At 38.1% G+C, this 16,772-nt stretch overlaps 1 protein-coding gene across 2 annotated transcripts in view; it reads left to right on the forward strand.

The window, feature by feature from the left end:
- GRIN2A (glutamate ionotropic receptor NMDA type subunit 2A) overlaps positions 1-16,772 on the forward strand; it is a 636,116-nt gene that overhangs the window by 476,594 nt on the left and 142,750 nt on the right. For both annotated transcript variants that reach the window (XM_056536194.1, XM_056536195.1), the window contains one exon: positions 8,615-8,729. In XM_056536194.1, the coding sequence (XP_056392169.1) occupies positions 8,615-8,729 (115 nt within the window). The remainder of the gene's footprint in view (positions 1-8,614; positions 8,730-16,772) is intronic.

Here is a 16,772-nt window from a genome sequence, read left to right on the forward strand (position 1 = left end):
TTGCAGTATACAGATAGTTGTGCATTCAGACCAGTTTGCCATTGACTTAGGCTTTTTACTTCTCTACCTAAGATCAAGGGAGCGCTGCTCTTTCAGTCTTCCTCCAAAGCAATATCCCTCTACACACCAATTTCAATTACAGCCCACATTTCAAGGCTTCCATACGAGTGACTGAGCTGCTTTTGCTTAAAGGCTCTTCGCTATTTCTTGAGCATACATAAATCTTCATATGGATGAAGGTTTAAGCAAGATTCACTGTAAAGGCAAAACATTAAAGTTCTAAAACCTTTCCTTAATTTAAGATGATTTTGTTCGCAAACTAAAACTTGGTTTGTAATTTAGTATATAAGGGTTTATCTTTTGATTTGATGGAAATATTAATAAAAAATAAAGAAACATAAAAACACAACTTAAGGGTTTATTCACATATAAAATATATGCTGTAGATTTCACTCAATAAAAGGTAAAACATGCAGCGCATATTCATCGAGTCTTAATATCTACTTTATTCTTCTTTTAACCATTAAACCAACCTTAAATTTGTAATAAAATCCTTAGCATCAAATCCACAGCAATGGGTACAGATTATATACAGAGAAACTTACTACATATGTACTACATGTAAACATACTCTAAATGAATTATAATTAAACCTAAAGCCTAAAACTTTTTATGCATCCCCCTGTAAAAAAGCACAATAGACGTCAAATGTTTCTCAGGTTGTGTTGTGGTCACTGCAGGTGGTGAATCCTCTAGGCCTGTGTGGATGAAGACGTGAGCCATGCCAGGGAGTGGAGTCTAAGGTGCCACTGGTTTTCACCAGAGCTTGCTGCGGCAGGCGGCACCCGCGATGCGAAACCCAGCCCTGCCGGCAGCGGGGATATGACACAACGCTCACGGCCAGCATGTCTGGCCGGAGCGCGGATGTTACAGTACCCCCCCCCCATGGTCTCCCCCTCTTCTTTGGAACTCAAAAAGTTCCCCACTACATGAGACCAAGGGGTTTATGGAATGGGCAAAGGCTGTAAGGCACTAGCAGGCTACTGTCGTTGAGTCTTCTGTCTTCTAAGGTGACCAACTGGCAAAGAAGAATGTCCCCAATTCAAGACTTTATGTCTGAGTTTAACAGGCACAGAAGATATCACAGGGGGAACAAGACAGTGATCTTGGCAATATTGTCCCCAACAAGTGTTTTCACCAGATTTCCAGTCACGTTGTGGAGAATGACGTTGAAACCAAGGAAGACCAAGAAGAAGCTCTGAAGTGCAATGTGGTAGAATACATATTTCCTACATGCATGTCGAGGGGTTCCGTGCGAAATTGCACCTTACTGTTCAGATTTAACAGAACAGAACTGTCCATTAACAGAAGAGATGTAAGTAGGGTTTGGCAAGACAAGAGACTGGAAGATAGTGTTTATGGACCTGGGAGGCACCAATAAAGTTAACTGCGGAACCGGAGTCCAAAACAGCAGAAGTAATGAAAGAAGTCTTGGCAGAGGTAAACACTTGAACTGGTGTGGTCAAGCGAGGAGAGGAAATATTCATATCAAGGGATGCCACTCCAACTTGTCCAAGATGAGAGCGTTCTCCCAGACACGGAGGACGTACAGAACAGTCTTTGAGAAAGTGCTCCGGACTGGCACAATATAGGCACAAATTCTCATTGCGTCGACGGGATCTTTCCTGCTGCGTTAAGCGAAAACGGTCCACTTCCATAGCCTCTTCGGCAGGTGGCAAAGTCGACAGTAGAGGTGGCTTTTGGAACACGGGTGCCAGGCAAGGTAGTTGCCATGTTCGGGCAGGTTCTTTTTCCAAAGGAAGTTCTTCCTGCATCTTGGCAAAACGCACATCTATTCGAGTGGCTAAATGGATACGTTCACTCAGGTTAGTCTGAGAATCTCGTGCAGCCAGAGCATCCTTGATTCAAGAGAAAAGTCCTTTTTTAAAGGTAGCACACAAGGCCTCGTCGTTCCAAGAAAGTTCAGAGGCAAAAATGCGGAACTGAACCGCGTAGTCGCCAAAGGAGAAGTTCCTTTGGCAGAGGTTCAGTAGAGCCGTCTCGGCAGAGGAGGCTCGCGTGGGTTCTTCAAATGCATTGCGGAATTCTGCAAGGAAGGCTGACAAGTTCCTAGGACAAGGCGGGGTGAAGTGCACCGGGGCTGCGATGACAGGGAGGTGAGTGACGGGCTAGGATTCGCATGCGGGCGCGTCCCGCGATGCGAATCCCAGCCCCACCGGCAGCGGGGACATGTCAAAGCGCTCACGGCCAGCGTGTCTGGCTTCAGTGCGGAAGTTACAGGTTGTTTACCTCTTAAGGTAGCACAGTCAAGATAAAACAAAGTTTTCTCTCTAAAACGGTCTGGCCTACGTTTACAACTACTTTAAACTTACTTTAAGGCAATTTTTGGCATTGCTAGTGCATGTAAGACATGTCCTTTTAATGCTTAAGTACAACCAACTTTTCATTAAGCCTCATTATTGGGGGAGAATTATCAAAACCTGTCCAGAGGAAAAGTTGCTGAGTTGACCATAGCAACCAATCAGATCGCTTCTTTCATCTTTGAAAATGCCTCTGAAAGATGAAAGAAGTGATCTGATTGGTTGATATGGGCAAGTCAGCAACTTTTGGCAGGTTTTGGCAAATCTCCCCCATTTTTTTTTTGTCTAATTTGTGTGAAAACACCACCAAATTTATAGTACACTCACTTTTGTTAATATCCCATATTGTTTGTATCATCTTTTAAGTTTTACTGTAGGCTGGTTTCTGATATATTATGAATGTTATATACAGATTTTCCCTACGGCAAGACTAAATCAACCTTAGATCACCATAGAATGCTGTGATGATCTAAACCTGGTCTTAAAGGGGTACTCCGGTGGAAAAACTATTTATTTTTATTTTTTAAATCAACTGGTGCCAGAAAGTTAAACATATTTTTAAATGACTTCTATTAAAAAATCTTAATCCTTCCAGTACTTATTAGCTGCTGAATGCTACAGAGGAAATTCCTTTATTTTTGGAACACTGATGACATCATGACCACAGTGCTCTCTGCTGACATCTCTGTCCATTTTAGCAACCGTGCATAGCAGATGTATGCTAAGGGCAGCATGGGGGCTTAGTGGTTAGCACTGCTGCCTTGCAGTGCTGGGTTCAAATCCCACTAAGGACAACAATAAATAAAGGATTATTATTATAATAACGTCAGCAGAGAGCAGTGTGTTTGTGATGTCATCAGAGAGCATTCCAAAAAGAAAAGAATTTCCTCTGTAGTATTCAGCAGCTAATAAATACACGAAGGATTAAGATTTTTTAATAGAAGTAATTTACAAATATGTTTAACTTTCTGGCACCAGTTGATTTAAAAAAGAAAAAAAAAATGTTTTTCCACCGGAGTACCCCTTTAAGCCATTATTTAGACATGGGATGACTGCATTATGATCTTGGTATTTTTATGTAAATTTACTGCTTTGCAAATCATTATCTAAGCTTCAAATGCACTCACCAGTGTAATTGTTGATCTTTAAGAAATCTTATTGTAATAAGAAACCTATCCTGAGGAGGATAAAGATGACATAATAAAATAAGTGAATCATAAATCTTCATTGGAGTCACCGTTTACATGAAAATAAAATGGCCTTTTTCTGTCGCATGATTTATTTATCATATTATTGAGCATTATCCTATAAAGTTTCTGTACAAAATGTTATTACAATAAAAACACAACAAATGAATCTGCCCATGGAGCCATTTCAAACTAAACACAATATTCACCAATGAAAAAAAATCCTGTAAAGTGTTACAGAAAACAGGTGAAAAGAACTGTTATCTGTTTATTGCAAAGACATTGTAAATACACTATAGGTAATAGCTGTTTTTCATGCAAAAACTGCAGAATTTTATCAGCAATTTTTTCTGGCATTTTGTCTTACTTTTGGATGAAAGTAGTTCAGAAAACCTGTGAAAAAATGCAAAAAAAATAAACTAATATTAAGCCATTACTGGGCAAAAAAAAAAAAACTTGCACTTAATGTCATGGATGTAAAGTTACTGCAGTAAAATTTTACTGCTTGAGAATTGCCAGCTTTTTTTTCATATATTTCGATGGGACTTGAAATGAGTCATCTGTTTTTGGTCTGCAAACCGAATGTGAGTGAAAAAATGGTCCAAGATATTTGTGTATGAACATAGCCTTAATGTAATGAGTTCCCTTTGTTTCATTCCTTGCCAATCCATGAAACATAAGGTTGGGTTCACATATATAATTCTGTCAAGCATAGTTTTTCTCTGGCATGCAGTAGAGGGAAACTGATGCTAAACTGATCCCATTCATTTGAATGGGACACTCCACAATCATCCAGCATCCCAATGTTGACGCCGCGTGGTTGGACACGCCGGAAAGCACCGGACAGGGGAATGCAGCTTGCAACAATGGATGAGGGATGCCATACAACTGATGACAACTGATGGACTAGCCTAAGTTCACCTATTCCCCTGTCCGGCATTCAGAAACAATGGACGCCGGATGCCATCCAACTGATGACAACTGATGGACTAGTCTAAGGCTGGGTTCACATATATCAGTCGTCCGGCACAGTTTCCCTCCGGCGTGCACTGGAGGGAAACTGATGCTAGAACTGATCCCATTTATTTGAATGGGACAGTTCACAATCATCCAGTGTCTCAATTTTGATGCCGGATGGTTTGACATGCCGGATGGCACTGAACAGGGGAACGCAGCTTGCTGCGTTCCCCTGTCCATTGCCCAGAAACAATGGACGCCGCATGCCATACAACTGATGACAAGTTGTCATCAGTTGTGGCATCAGTTGCGTCGAGATTTAGGCTGAGTTCACCTATGCCAGATGTCGGACATATGTAAACCCAGCCTAAGTTCACTAATTCCCCTGTCCGTCGTCCAGAAACAGTGGACGCCGGATGACATACAACTGATGACAACTGATACACTATCCTAAGTTCACTTATATTACAGGAACTTTTTACATATACTTTTATATTTGGATCCCAAAGTACTAAAACTGAAATTGGTATAGCATACTGTACTTCCATAAAAAGGTGAACCTTTTATACCAAGTCTGATCAGAACAGAAGATTATTTTATTTTTTTCAGTTATTTATTTTAAATTTGACATTGTAAAATACTATTAGAAGTATTTTCAAACTACTGTATACATATTTATTTTTAAATGGGGTCCAAATATGCCATCTGGTAGGGCTTACTTTGAACTGATGGCCACTTTCCCATAGACTTTAATAGAGCACATTATTAGATTAATAAATCTGCCACTTTTAATAATGGTGTAAACCAAGCCTTAATATGGCAACCATACTGTATAATTACACAGCTTTTTTTATTTCTCTCCTAACAAGAAACTTCCAGAGTATCAAAGTATATTACCTCTCTTTATCATCAATGTTGCCAACCCCCGCCTTAAGATGATACTTTCTTTTTCTATGAGATGTTAAGTTTTAAGAACAGGTGATTTTCATATTTTAGGGTCAGGATGTGGTTGTCTAAACTAGCCCCAAGAGTGGGTGGACCATTATTATTTTTGCTATATGACCTTATATTATCTCATTTCTGGCACTAACACATTTAGAAGCACTTTATATAACATGCTTCTGTAGGAAGACAGGTAACCTTTTGTAGGACATAGGAGTGTAGTAGGAAAAATACAGATAGAACATTCAGGCTACACAGTTGCCCATGTATTTCCAAAAAAGTTAATAGTTTTTAGACCTTTTTAATTGCATGCAAATTACAGTTTTTGTTTAGCTTATACTATACATTTTTTTTATAAGAATTGTATGATTTTACAAAATTATGGACCAGATAATTATATTTATTATCTATCTATCTATCTATCTATTTATCTATCTATTTCTTGGATAACTGCAGCACACCAAGCAAGTATCTCCATGATTTGGTGATTTATTCCATAGTGTATAGAAGAAAATACAACGTTTCAGTAGCCTCTGGTTACCATTTTCGTTTTGGTAGCGAGAGGCTACTGAAAAGTTATATTTTTCTTCTATACACTATGGAATAAATCACTGTTGCATGGAGATACTTGTTTGGTGTGTTGCATTTATCCAAGAAATATTTCTTTGGATTGATTTCTCAGGATCCTATACCTGCCTGCACCCGCTACTGATTGAATACTCTGGATTTGCAGCTTCTATATTATCTATCTATCTATCTATCTAATATCTATCTATCTATCTATCTCTCTATCTAATATCTATCTATACAATACAATAGCTTCAAGGATGTAGAGAAGACGGATACTGAGATGGTTTAGCATCAATTCATCGTTTACTTAAGGTCCCTGACACTCTAATAATTTTGCAGCTACAAATTTGTCAGGAAAATTCACAGCCTAAAAATGCCATCAGAATGTTCCTGAGGATAACCATAAAATCACTAGAGTAGATGTCAGACTATTGATTTTAAGGCAGCAAATCATTGTCAGTGCAGAGAATGAAATAGGTAAACCACTAATATAAAGCGGCCAAAAATAAGAATCATTCTGAAATTAAACAAAAAAAGAGTCAAAACTGTCACACAAATTATCACACACGATCACTTTATGGCTGTGAAAGGTGAAGTGTTATGTGTGTTCTACCTCACCAAATAAATAGGCCACACGGTAACAAATATCCAAAAAATATAACAACAACTTTATTGGTTTTAAAGAACAATGAACATGTAATAAGAAGCATATAGGAGGCACAGAAATTCACACAAACAGAAGAAATGGAAGGGTAAACTCTCAATGATAATTAACATGTAATAGACTAGGGGCACATGTTTGTAGGTAGACATACGGGAGAGGGTACAACAGTATCAAAAGTACAGGCAATGTGCTACATAAAATACACTGTCCATATGGAAATAAGTACATAAGTAAATACAAAATGAGCTGTGCACCTAGTGGAGAGATACCTCTCCTCACAACCCCGAACGTCCTTGGCTTTGTCAGCATATGCCCCTGGTCTATTACATGTTAATTATCATTGAGAGTTTACTCCTCCATTTCTTCTTTTTGTGTAATTTCCTGTGCCTCCTATATGTTTCCTATTACAGGTTCATTGTTCTTTTAAACCAATAAAGATGTTATGTTTTTTGGATATTTGTTACCGTGTGGCCTATTTATTTGGTGAGGTTGTCAAGGTGGCCATAGGTAAAAATCTATTAGGCTGGGTTCACTTATGTCCGGCATCCGGCATAGGTGAACTCAGCCTAAATCTCGACGCAACTGATGCCACAACTGATGACAACTTGTCATCAGTTGTATGGCATGCGGCGTCCATTGTTTCTGGGCAACGGACAGGGGAACGCAGCAAACATTTTTGTGACTTAAAATAAAATACTCTCATTTTTACAGAAAAAAACTGATGCTAAACTAAGGCTGGGTTCACATATATCAGTCGTCCGGCAAAGTTTCCCTCCGGTGTCCAAATATACCATCTGGTAGGGCTTACTTTGAATTGATGGCCACTTTCCCATAGACTTTCATAGAGCACATTGCCGGATGCTGGACATATGTGAACCCAGCCTTACATGCTAAAAACATCCAATTGAAGAGAAAAATGCCAAGTGGGTTTGGTGTTTCATATTTCTCTTTTGACTTTTGGATATGTTTTGGCATTTTAGCAGCAAAGAAAAAATGTATACCTGTGCATCGACTGAGGCCTTTGTGGCAATTTTGCTGGAAAAAAACAAAAAACAAGTGATCTAGCCATGGATTTATTTAAAAGATTATAGTTACTACTTTTAAATGTATTTATTTTTTTCAACCAAACCTAGTATTTAAAGGGGTACTCCAGTGAAAAAAAAAAACATCTTTAAATCAACTTGTGCCATTTGGAAATTACTTAATCCTTCCAGTACGAATCCGCTGCTGTATGCTCTAAAGGAAGCGCATTTTCTTTTTGAATTTATTTTCTGTCTGACCACAGTGCTTTCTGCTGACACCTCTCTCCATGTCAGGAACTGTCCAAAGCAGGAGAGGTTTGCTGCAGGGATTTGCTCCTGCTCTGGACAGTTCCTGACATGATCAAAGGTGTCAGCAGAGAGCACTGTGGTCAGACACAAAATAAATTAAAAAAGAAAAGAACTTCATGTGGAGCATACAGCAGCTGATAAGTACTGAAAAGATTAAGATTTTTAAATAGAAGTAATGTAAAAATCTGCTTAACTTTCCGGGCACCAGTTGATTACAAAATTTTAAATTAATTTTTATTTCCACCGGAGTACCCCCTTTAATCCATAAAATATGACATCCCAAAAAACTTTATGCTTCATGTTCTGCATTTGGAGGTCAGAATTTTTTAACTTAGACAATTAAGAGATGAGGCCAAGAGGTTCAACTTTGCAAATAAGCTGAGCAAGAGTGGCATTCTAAATCTGAGTTTTTGGGACCACCTAGCAGAGGAAAGAAACACTGAATATTTTGAGGGTATCTTCTACAAATAAGATTGATACAAACACTTGCTTGATATTCTTCTTAATATGCACAAACTCATGTTCTAGTTAATTTCTGAATGTATCATTTGTTTCTTAATTTACTGTTTTCCCCTTTTGCAGATTTTTGATAAATGTGACATGGGATGGCAGAGATTTGTCCTTTACAGAAGATGGTTATCAAGCAAATCCCAAACTGGTGGTTATATTGCTGAACACAGAAAGAGAGTGGGAAAAGGCAAGTAAGCCTATGTTGTAAAATGTATTTGAAAACAGCAAGTATGCCTGTGTTGTAGAATCAATTGGGAAAAGTACGCCAATGTGGTGCAATATATGCAATGGCCTACTATTTCACAAGGGCAGATATACCATAAGTGCAATTTGTGCAACTGCAGAGGACTAAGTAGATATGGAGGCCCACTGCCCCTTTAGAAGCACATTTCACCTGTCCATTATATGACATTTTAAAACTTACATTTACCAGCATTATGAGTTATTATGGCTTTACCATTCCAGCATATATTCAGACTATGCTTTTGCAGTCTATGGGTGAACGTTACACTTTCTTACCATCTAGCTCCCAATAAGTTTGTTGTCATTGACAGGTGATATATATATATATATATATATATATATATATATATATATATATATATATATATATATATATATATTTTTTATATATATATATATATATATATATATATATATATATATATATATATAACTACAAGTGCACTTGATGTTTGAGGAACAGAAGATGTCCTATGGTGTGTAAAACATAATTTCCCCACTATCTAAAGATTGTTATTTCTCCCTTTCTGCTTTATCTCCAAGCTCTGCATAAACTGTGCAGGACTGCTGCTTACTCAGCTTGACTGACAGGGTTGCATAGCATACAATATACCCTGGCATCTGTACAGTATTCTGTAATATTACTGTGCAGTGAAAAGCCTACTCATCCTTTCAACTAGAAAACTCTTGTTGATTTATTACCTTGATTTACATTCACATGTGTTATCATGCGCCATATACTGCCATATATGAGAGCAGTGTTATTTCTTTTCATCTGGAGCATCAGACTGAGCAAACAGTATATTGTTCATTTTAGACACTGTGACAGACCTACTAGGATAAGGATAATTCCATAATAGAGTGATAGTAGGTAAATTAGAGGGGCTAACATTTAAATGTAATATAAGGAAGTAATACTTCCTACAGAAGTACTAGATGCAAATACATTGAAGGAGTTTAAAGGGGTATTCTGGCCATAGACATCTTATCCCTATCCAAAGGATAGGAGATTAGATGTCTGATCTTGGGGGGCCTGCCGCTGGGACAGCCTCCCATAGACATGAATGGAGGGGGCATGACGTGGCATGGCGTGATGCTACGAGGGGTGTGATGTCACGTCTTCAGTCCTGGAAAGACATAGAATGCGGGTGCTGCACATAGATCGCAGGGGGTCCCAGCAGCGGCACCCCCGTGATCAGACATCTTATAAGATGTCTGTGGCCGAAATACCCCTTTCAGCATGCATGGGATAGGCATATGACTATCCTTCATATAATATATAAGGACTATTCAGTATTCAGAATATTGGGAAGACTAGATGGGCCAAATGGTTGTTATCTGACAACACATTCTATGTTTCTATGGCACAGTTTGGCTATGTTGACGCTGTTTTTTTCTGGGGTATTCCATTTGTGGAAATGTGTCTGCAATATGGTGTACAAATTGGCATTTTGGCTATATAATATTGTATTGAGTTTTACCAGGAGAAAGAATTTAGCAAAACAATGAGAAACAATGCAAATCAAGAACACTCCGAGGTCAGAGTATATCAATAGTTAAGTTAGGAAAAGGAAAGAAGAGAATGTAAAAATACCCTCAATATTTCATGAAGTAATATTGACACACTTAAGAAATAAATGTTCTTTAATGCAATACTGTATAAGTGCTACTTAATCATGATCCACTTAAATTTGGATTTATTAAATCTAGTGAGATCACAGCTTTCTACCATGAAGTGGCAATAGATATGTTACTTGCTTACAACAAGTCAGAAAGGAATTTGTGAGCAAGTCTAGGTAGCCCCAGGACAATCTCATCCAGCAAGAATTAAAGGGGTACTCTGGTGGAAAACTTTTTTTTTTTTATTCACTGGTGCCAGAAAGTTAAACAGATTTCTAAATTACTTCTATAAAAAAAATCTTAATCCTTCCAGTACTTATTAGCTGCGGAATACTACAGTGGAAATTCTTTTCTTTTTGAAACACAGAGCTCTCTGCTGACATCATGAGCACAGTGCTCTCTGCTGACATCTCTGTCCATTTTAGGAACTGTTTGCTATGGGGATTTTCTCCTATTCTCCTACAGTTCCTAAAATGGACAGAGATGTCAGCTGAGAGCACTGTGCTCATGATGTCAGCAGACAGCTCTGTGTTTCAAACGGAAAATAATTTCCACTGTAGTATTAAGCAGCTAATAAGTACTGGAAGGATTAAGATTTTTTAATAGAAGTAATTTACAAATCTGTTTAACTTTCTGGCACCAGTTGATTTAAAAAAAAAAAAAAGTTTTTCACTGGAGTACCCCTTTAAGTGAGGGATAGCAACAAAAATCATTAAAGGGGTATTCTGGGGTTAAAAAAGTGATACTTCCTGCTAAAATCTTCACAGTTTCTGTTGCAGTTCCTTCTTGTCCCCAGCTGTTCCTTTCTTTTCCTTGATCCCAAGATGAGATGTTAGACCCACTCAGCCAATCACTTTCCGAGAAGGGACACTGCTGCCAGCGAGTGGCAGAGTGGGATAGTCCTGCTCTGTCATCTCTTGGAAGCAGGGAGAAGGGACAAACAGCTGGGGACCAGAAGGAGCTATGGGAGACCGGCATCACCGTATTTTTTTTTTTTTTACACCAGCCCCAGCATAACACACTTTTTTTTATTGTTAGGCTGGGTTCACACTACGTTTTGTCCCATACGGGAGCGCATACGGCAGGAGGGAGCTAAAACCTCGCGCTCCCGTATGTGACCGTATGCGCTCCCGTATGTCATTCACTTCAATGAGCCGACCGGAGTGAAACGTTCGGTCCGGTCGGCTCATTTTTGCGCCGTATGCGCTTTTACAACCGGACCTAAAACCGTGGTTGACCACAGTTTTAGGTCCGGTTGTAAAAGCGCATACGGCGCAAAAATGAGCCGACCGGACCGAACGTTTCACTCCGGTCGGCTCATTGAAATGAATGACATACGGGAGCGCATACAGTAACATACGGGAGCGCGAGCTTTTAGCTCCCCCCTGCCGTATGCGCTCCCGTATGGGACAAAATGTAGTGTGAACCCAGCCTTATATGGGAAATCTCTTTAATGATCTATTCACACGTACAGTATTCTGCACAGATTTGATGCACAGTATTTTCTGCTGCAGGTTTCAATGTAAACTGAATGACTGAACACAGCTTGAAATCCTGCGCATCAAATCCTGCACATCAAATCTGCGCAGTATACTGTATGTGTGAATAGACCCTGAGGCTAAGTCTCCACTTGGTTTCTTGCACTGCATTTTTAGGGATTAAAAAAACGCCTGAAAAATCACCAGTACAAGTGACGTCATCATGCGTTTTTTATTGCGTTTTTTCTGGCGTTTTTTCCGGCGTTTTTTTCATTTGTGTGGAAATTGTACCTTGGTGTTTTTTTTGGTACCCAAAATTTCTTGCGTACCAAAAAAAAAAAAAAAAGGACGCAGCAGTGATGGAATTTTTTTCTATTAAACTCAATGTATATATTTTATAACCCAATTTTTTATATTTTTTTTATAAAGTGTGTGTTTCACTTTTTTTTATTTATTTTTTAATACATTTTTAACATTTTTTATGTAGTACTACTACTCCTAACATGGAACAGACTGCTCCATGCTGGGAGTGAAAGTATCTGTACTATAGACATATCGCCCCGGGTGTCAGTCCTGACACCCGATGCGATCGTCCATAATATAGCAGAGAAGCGAGCGGGTCTATGCATTGCTCGCCTCTCTGCACTATACTCCGGCCACTGATGTCAACAGAAATTCATATTTCCCACCCAGAGCTGTGATTGGCCGGATGGTTGCAGCCAATCACAGCTCTAAGGAAAAGATGAATGAATGACTGGCCGGCCCGGAGTATAGTGCAGAGCAGGGATGTGAGCGATGTATACAGTCGCTTCATCTCTGCTATAGACAGGACGATCACATCGGATGTCAGTAGTGACATCCACTGTGATGTGTCCTTAAGCAGGCACTACTACTCCCAACATGGAGCACACTCTGCTCCATGCTGGGAGCTGTAGTACCTGTATTAATAGACAGATCGCAGCAAGTGTAACTTCTGACACCCGCTGCGATCTGTCTATTAATTCACGTACTACAGCTCCCAGTATGAGGCAGTGTGTGCTCCATGTTGGGAGTAGTAGTAGCTGCAGTTATGGAATGATCACAGCGGGTATCACTTCTGACAGCCGCTGTGATCCTCCTGTATAAAGTATAGATGCAGCGGCCGCTCTCCTATGGTTCCCTGCACGGCCGTATATATACACATGTTCCTATTTCTCACATAGAGCTGTGATTGGCTGGAACCATCTGGACAATCACAGCTCTGTGGGAAATATGAATACGTGTAAATATACGTCAGGGCAGGGGACCATAGAAGAGCATCTATACATTATACAGAAAGATCGCAGCGGGCGATCTGTCTATTAGTACAGGTAGTACTACTCCCATCATGGAACAGTGTGTTCCATGCTGGGAGTAATAGTACTAACTAAAAAAAATGTAAAAAATAAAGGAAAAAAGTGAAAAACACACACTCAATACATTTTTATAATTGTCGGCTACATTTTTATTTCCCCACACACATAAATTGATCCCTGTTTAAAAAGTAATATTTTTTTTTTCAATAATATACATTTCGTTAGATAGAGTTTTTTCCTTCACTACTGTATATTTTTGAAAAAAAAAATGTTATTGTACCCTACGAAATTTTATTAAAAATAGCTATTTACATCACTTTTTTGGATTGCTAAAGTCTAAAAGAGATTAAAAACCGCCTGCAAAAACGCCAAAGTTAAAATCCACATAGCGTTTTTCTTGGCGATATCTCACTCCCTTAGACTTCTATTGGAGCAAAACGCCACAATTTTGACAAAAAACGCCAGTTTGAGGGAACTACAGCGTTTTTTTCAAAACGTAAAAGAGCGGGAAAAAACGCTGAAAAAGTGAAAAAACGCCAAAAGGATAAAAAAAAAACGCCAAAGTGAAAAAACGCAAAGGGGAATTCGAAATTTGCGATTTCACATTGACTTACAGCTAACATCTGTCCGCAGCGTTTTTTGACCCAAAAAACGCCATGCGGTAGAATTGGCGTTTTTCTTGGCGTTTTGCAAAAAAAAAAAAAAAACAAGTGGAAACTTAGCCTAAAAGACACAAAATGTTGCATATTTTAAAAGTAGTGTCAACTATGTACAGGAACTTACACATTACACAAGAAGAAAAATTTCTGGCAGTAAACGTCAACAAATAAAGCTTAGCTTACACTAAAGACATGTCGACATGACATTCATGATCTAGATACATCTTCTTCCATTGTGATATGTTATAGCTTCTTCATTATTCAGACTTCAATAAAAGAATAAATAATATAGAATGTGATGACCCCCAGGATTGTGAAAGCACATGCCTTCAAGTAAAAGTAACCGTACCATAAGGTAAGCAAACAAGGGGAGAGGCAAATGTGTTGTAAATGAAAGAGCAGCTTGTTCTATTGTTTTCCATTTAGGTAGTACAATTTGTTTCTATTAGAAAATTAATGGAGTCATACAGTAAGAGTAGAATAAAAAAAAGTTTAGTCAAGTTTGGGAGACCAAGACCACCTGATATTTTAGGAGCTCCTAATTTGAACCTAATTTGTGTTGTACATAGTAAGAATATATAGCATTATATAGTACCAGCAAATAGCCTTAAAGTACAAAATGTACACCAATATAATATGCAACACATGAAATTACCTAATAGAGTGACAAACACATCGGGGGAAACCCAGACACCCCTGGTGTTCTATATACTGTAGATTCAGCATTGTGGACTGTGCAATTTACTTTTAGTTATTACTGCCATCAAACAAACAACTGGTGTTTTACACGTGTGTTTGTAAAAGCTGCAGTAGCTGTTTTAGGGCTGTACGTTGAAATTGCTTTATAAATGTATGAAGCAGTTTTTAAATTTTTTGGGGAATTCCAACCTCTGCTGCTGTAACATCAAACAGCTCACTTTCTTGTTTGATATTTCTATGACTATATTTTATCATGTAATATGAAATAGACATATACTGTATATTAAAATGTATAATAAAAATATAATAGAAAAGACATGGACAATAGAGCAAAACAAAAAGAACCTTTTTCCAGTAATCATGCCTATAATTCAAGACAAATAATTTATAACAAAAAATTGTCTTTATGACTATAAACATCAAGTGATTTCTTTCATTGTTAAGCAGTTACTAGTCCATAAGAGTGAAAGGTTTCATGAGCTATCTTCTGATTCATTACAGATTTATAAAAAATTTCCTCCAAAAATGAATAGCACTTTTGCGCATTCTTTTTACACTCCAAGTTATGTAAGTTCTTCATGTGATCTATTAATGTTTGGATCGGTGGCATAGAATATTGTAACTAGTTGGGCAGCTACATTTTGTTTGTGTACACCTGGAAGCTGCGCATGCGTAGTAGACACAGCGGGGAGACAGAAGGGAGAAGGAGGATAATCAATATTCCTAAGATGGGCTGGACTAAGGTTGGAGTAGGCTTGACGTCAGTGTGCACAGGGGGCTTGGGAATGCTACACATGCACCAAGCCTGCTAATTTGCATTAAACAAAATATTGCCATAGCAGACGATCGGCAGCACAGTAAGTATAATTTCATCATGGCAAGCCTGTAACAACCCCCCTTGGGGTCATGTGATCCTGTATGATAGCTGCAAGGTATGCTAGACTACCCTGACATTATCTCAGTGTTCCTAGTACTTCCTCCATTCATTCAGGTGCCAAAATTATAAGTGTTGCTTCTGCTACTATTCCCACTATTGCTAGGCTCTGGCATAGTTTGAAAGCTCAGTGAGCCACTGCCACCTTAATGTCCTGAGGGAGACCAGGTTTGTCAGTCTCAGCTTGCTCATTTCTAGTTGGAATGGGTAAATATCAGGTGAAAAGAAAAGATCTGTGTGTTTAGACCTGAACTCATCACTGTAAGTGTGGACAAAAGCTGCTGTTGGTTTCTCTTCATGCTCTGTGTCTATTTCAGCAAGACTGCCCCATAGACATGCATTATAAGACTGTCTCCGTGACATCACACAGAGCCAGGAGAGAATGCTCTAAGCATGGACTTCTCCTGGCTCGTTCTAGAGGTAACATTTTTCGACATGTCACTACACTAGGGTTTTTGAAAACTCAGTAGGGGGGATTTATGAATCTTTTAAAACTTTCTATGTGTATATTTTGCGTGTTTTTTTTTGGATTTGCTAATTTTTGCATATGTTTTCAAACTTACAATATCAGTGATTTCTGAAGACTTTACATGCAGTGATCAATAATTCATAATTTGCTATTTAAAAAAATAGTATGCAAAATTGCAACGCAATGGTTGAAAAAAAAAATAAAACGATTAAAAAATAAAACACAAACATAGACCCTCGTCAGAGCTGTTTTAGAAACCTGCTGTACAAAGTCATTTTGTTAGTTTTGGTGGAATTGCACATTCTTTATCACACATATGATAAATTATGTGCAAAATTGACTTTAAAACTGACATATAAAACAACTCAGTGATAAAAAAAATTAAGAAAAAAGTAAAAATGAAACTATTGAGATCAATTCTTCTTCTAGTATATTGTCAATCATAAAAAGGTCACAAATATAAAACCAAGCTGAGTAAATATCTGCTGCCAAAAGTGTAAATAATTATTTGTATTACTTTCTGTACTGCAGATTAATTACAGTAAGTGGAGGTTGTTGACAAATGATTATCAAGCAAATAGTTATTTCATGGGTAGTTTGCTATTCTTTGTTTCCGCGACAAATATTACCATGCCTTTATTTATATTTGCTTTTGAACCCAAACATCTTTACCAAAAAACAATTGAATAAGAAATGTATGCTGCTTTTTGGTTGTTTAAAACAGTTGTACTTAACAATTTTTAGTTAAAAAAATTCAGCTTTAGCTATTGTATTGAGATTTTTTATTTTTTATT

The sequence above is a fragment of the Hyla sarda genome, chromosome 8, assembly GCF_029499605.1.
Source record: "Hyla sarda isolate aHylSar1 chromosome 8, aHylSar1.hap1, whole genome shotgun sequence".
Classification (NCBI taxonomy): Eukaryota; Metazoa; Chordata; class Amphibia; order Anura; family Hylidae; genus Hyla; species Hyla sarda.